At 37.1% G+C, this 3,098-nt stretch overlaps 1 protein-coding gene across 1 annotated transcript; it reads right to left on the minus strand.

Moving 5' to 3' along the window:
* Positions 1–290: 290 nt before the first annotated feature.
* On the minus strand, positions 291–1,368 carry LOC104645978 (uncharacterized). The gene is made up of 3 exons (XM_010318926.1): positions 1,028–1,368; positions 719–743; positions 291–602 (listed from the first exon to the last, which is right to left on the minus strand). The coding sequence occupies exons 1-3, from the start codon at positions 1,366–1,368 to the stop codon at positions 291–293; spliced, it is 678 nt and encodes a 225-aa protein (XP_010317228.1).
* Between the last annotated feature and the right edge of the window lie 1,730 nt (positions 1,369–3,098).

A 3,098-nucleotide genomic window follows, 5' to 3' on the forward strand; every position in this document is an offset into this window, starting at 1 on the left:
AGTCTATTGAGGCATAACAGGCATGAAGTCAGTCCATACCTAGAATGACATCTAAATTTACCTTGTCTAACTCAACTAGGTAAGCCATGGTGTATTTGTGATTGATAGAATAAGACTACCACAATAGACTCTTTCCATTAGAATAGACACTCCAACATGTGTATAAACACAGAAAGATTCACAATGTTTCTCAGAAAGAATCTCAAACTTATTTGCAACATAAGGACTTATAAAAGATAAACTTGCTCCTTGGTCTAACAAATAATAAGCATCAAAATTTAAAACTTTGATCATACTTGTGACAACAACTGAAGAGTTATATTGATCTTGGCGGCTAGTGATTGCATAGAGGTGGTTTGTCCCTCTGCCATACCACAAGTAGCTCTTCTAGGTGCAGCCCTGTCTGGTGGAGCAACTGATGAAGATTGCACTATGTTGCCCCCATTACCATTTCCATATCTATTCTTTGTACTGTCTCGCATGAAATGCCCATTCTGACCATACTTGAAACAGCCAGCAGAGCGATCACGACAACTACTTGAATGGTTTCTACCACACTTGGCACATGCAAGAGGCTTACTACCCCCTTGTGCCATGGTACACTGAGAAAAAGTAGGTTTAAATATGAAACATTGATTGTTGTACTCACCCTTGTTAAGGTGCAGGTGCACTAGAAAATGATAGAGCCCGTCCCTTCTCTTCCTACTAGAACAATTACTGGTTGGCATTGATCTTCTGCTGCCCTGATTCATTCAAGTATAAGATTTCTTATTACTATACTCCTCTCTGTTCCTCAGCTTCTCCTCTTCAACATGTTGCGCATAGACCATCAACCTAGATATGTCTATATCTCTTATCAGCATTACAACTCAGCCCCTTTTGTTTTAAGCACGCCCAGAGACAGCAATAACAAACTCATCTTGCTCCTCATGTTGTTAACCATTTTAGGAACATAGCGGTAAAACTTAGTGAACTTCAACCCATATTTATTCCACTCAAGGGGCTTCAAGGTAAGGAACTCTTGTACCTTTGCCTCTTTTTGTTCTCAAGGAAAGAAACGCCGAAGAAAGTTTCTTCAAAGAAAGTCCAACTCAAACGTGGTGCATTCTTATCTCTACCCTCCTTCCCTTGGTCGAACCACATCATAGACACATTCTTTAGTTGATATGCATCTATCTCAAGCTCTTCGGTATCTATGAGATGCATCACATCAAAAACATTCTTCAGCTTCTCAACAAAATTCTCCGAATCCTCAATAGTGCTCAGACTGGTAAAGCTAGGAGGATTCATTCTTAGAAACTCGCAAATCCTCGAGGTATCAGACTCCACTAGTCGAGATCCTTTATGTTTCCCGACTTCGTTAGTCATTTCTTGGCTTTACATGTGGATATCCCTCACGGAACTTAGCATTGGTGACTTTTCCTTCAGGTTGCACGTTTGGTGCATTAGGTACTTATGGTTCCTAAACAATCCATCTGGCTGGATGCCCTCTTGATGCTTTTTGTGGAGACATGATGATCTGAAATACGCATAACCATGAATAAGAGAGAAAATTTTTAGAGATAAACTCTAACGCACGAATAGGAATATGAAAAAATTGAGAAATTCCTAAATGTTGCATTGTTCTAATAATAAATGGGTCGCGCTTCACACGGAGGACTAAGACTCTAAAGACACATATTCATAGACTCCCTAGGCCTTTTGAAATATATGATCGAATACAAAATTTGTCACGCCCTGAACCTACACCCTGGACATGACTGACACCCAATGACCATTACTAACATATGCATAAAAATCACCAATGCATGAGAAAAGGGAAATATTAGTCAAAATCATGGTTTCTATCAATTTAATATAACATGCACACATTGTAAGCATTATAAGTGACCTCAACATAATATTAACCCAACATGTACGAAACCCAAGCAATAGTTGTGCAATGCAAAGAATGCAACCCCTTAATACTATTCCAAGATAACTATCATCTTAAGGCACCGATTTCATACTTACCACATAACCTTATATTTCATCATGACATGCTTTATTCATAAAGATCACTCATAGATTATAAACATAACACATAATTAAATTATTCATACCAAGAATAATGCTAGGATCATCCCTTAGGATCCCACAAGTGCAATGTGTAAGAGAAGTTACATACCCTCCCTCACTCTATGTAGAAACCTTTAAGAAAGGCGTAATAAGAGTTCACACATTTACTTTATTCATTTAATTTTACATTAGGGAAAGAATTTGTAATAACTGACATCAGACCATGGGAGCTACTTGGAATCTGGTGTTTTATTCCCATACTAAAAATATAGGGTTAACGTTTTCTGAAGGTGTAACCGTTCGTACATAGCTATCTAGATGAAACCACTAAGGTAGAGTCCTATGTGGGCACATAATTAAGGGACAAGTAGGTTGTTACTAGAAACCATAACTGGATAAACATGAGGGTTTCCATGTCATTATAAAACAAATAACTTGGTAATAAGGACTTACCAAACATAAGGAAAACCATGTGGGGAGACGGACTTACTAAGCATGAGACCCCTATCTCACTTAGGTTTCCTTACGGTGCTAAGAAGTTATTCCTTTAATAATCATCTCTATTAATCATAAAAGTTCACATTAGTCTCTACTAGACCTCTATGTTATCATTTTATCATATTAGCTCATAGGTAATCATAAGTGAGAACATTCCTTTAACCTAGAAATCACTAAAGGTGAGTAAACCTTTCACTTAACACCTTATTATAATCAGGAGAAATACATTTTGACCTTATTGCGAACCTAGCGTAACATACATTCATACTTCACGCTAATTCAAAAATATTGGGTTAAGGATGAGGAAATCTTGCCATCAACACCACAACAACACATTAGCTATCACACCATTACTGTCCAAGTAATTCATCCTACATAATTGAATTCAAGAAAGAACCAATATTCATACCTTCTTGCCCTTGCATGGGACTCCATACTTCCATCAACTAAGGATATATAATCAATAGACAAAAATGGTAATGCAAGAAGAAATTACATAATTAACATCAATGTAATCAATAAACATATTCATCATATTCACA

This window comes from Solanum lycopersicum, chromosome 1 (genome assembly GCF_036512215.1).
Source record: "Solanum lycopersicum chromosome 1, SLM_r2.1".
Lineage (NCBI taxonomy): Eukaryota > Viridiplantae > Streptophyta > Magnoliopsida > Solanales > Solanaceae > Solanum > Solanum lycopersicum.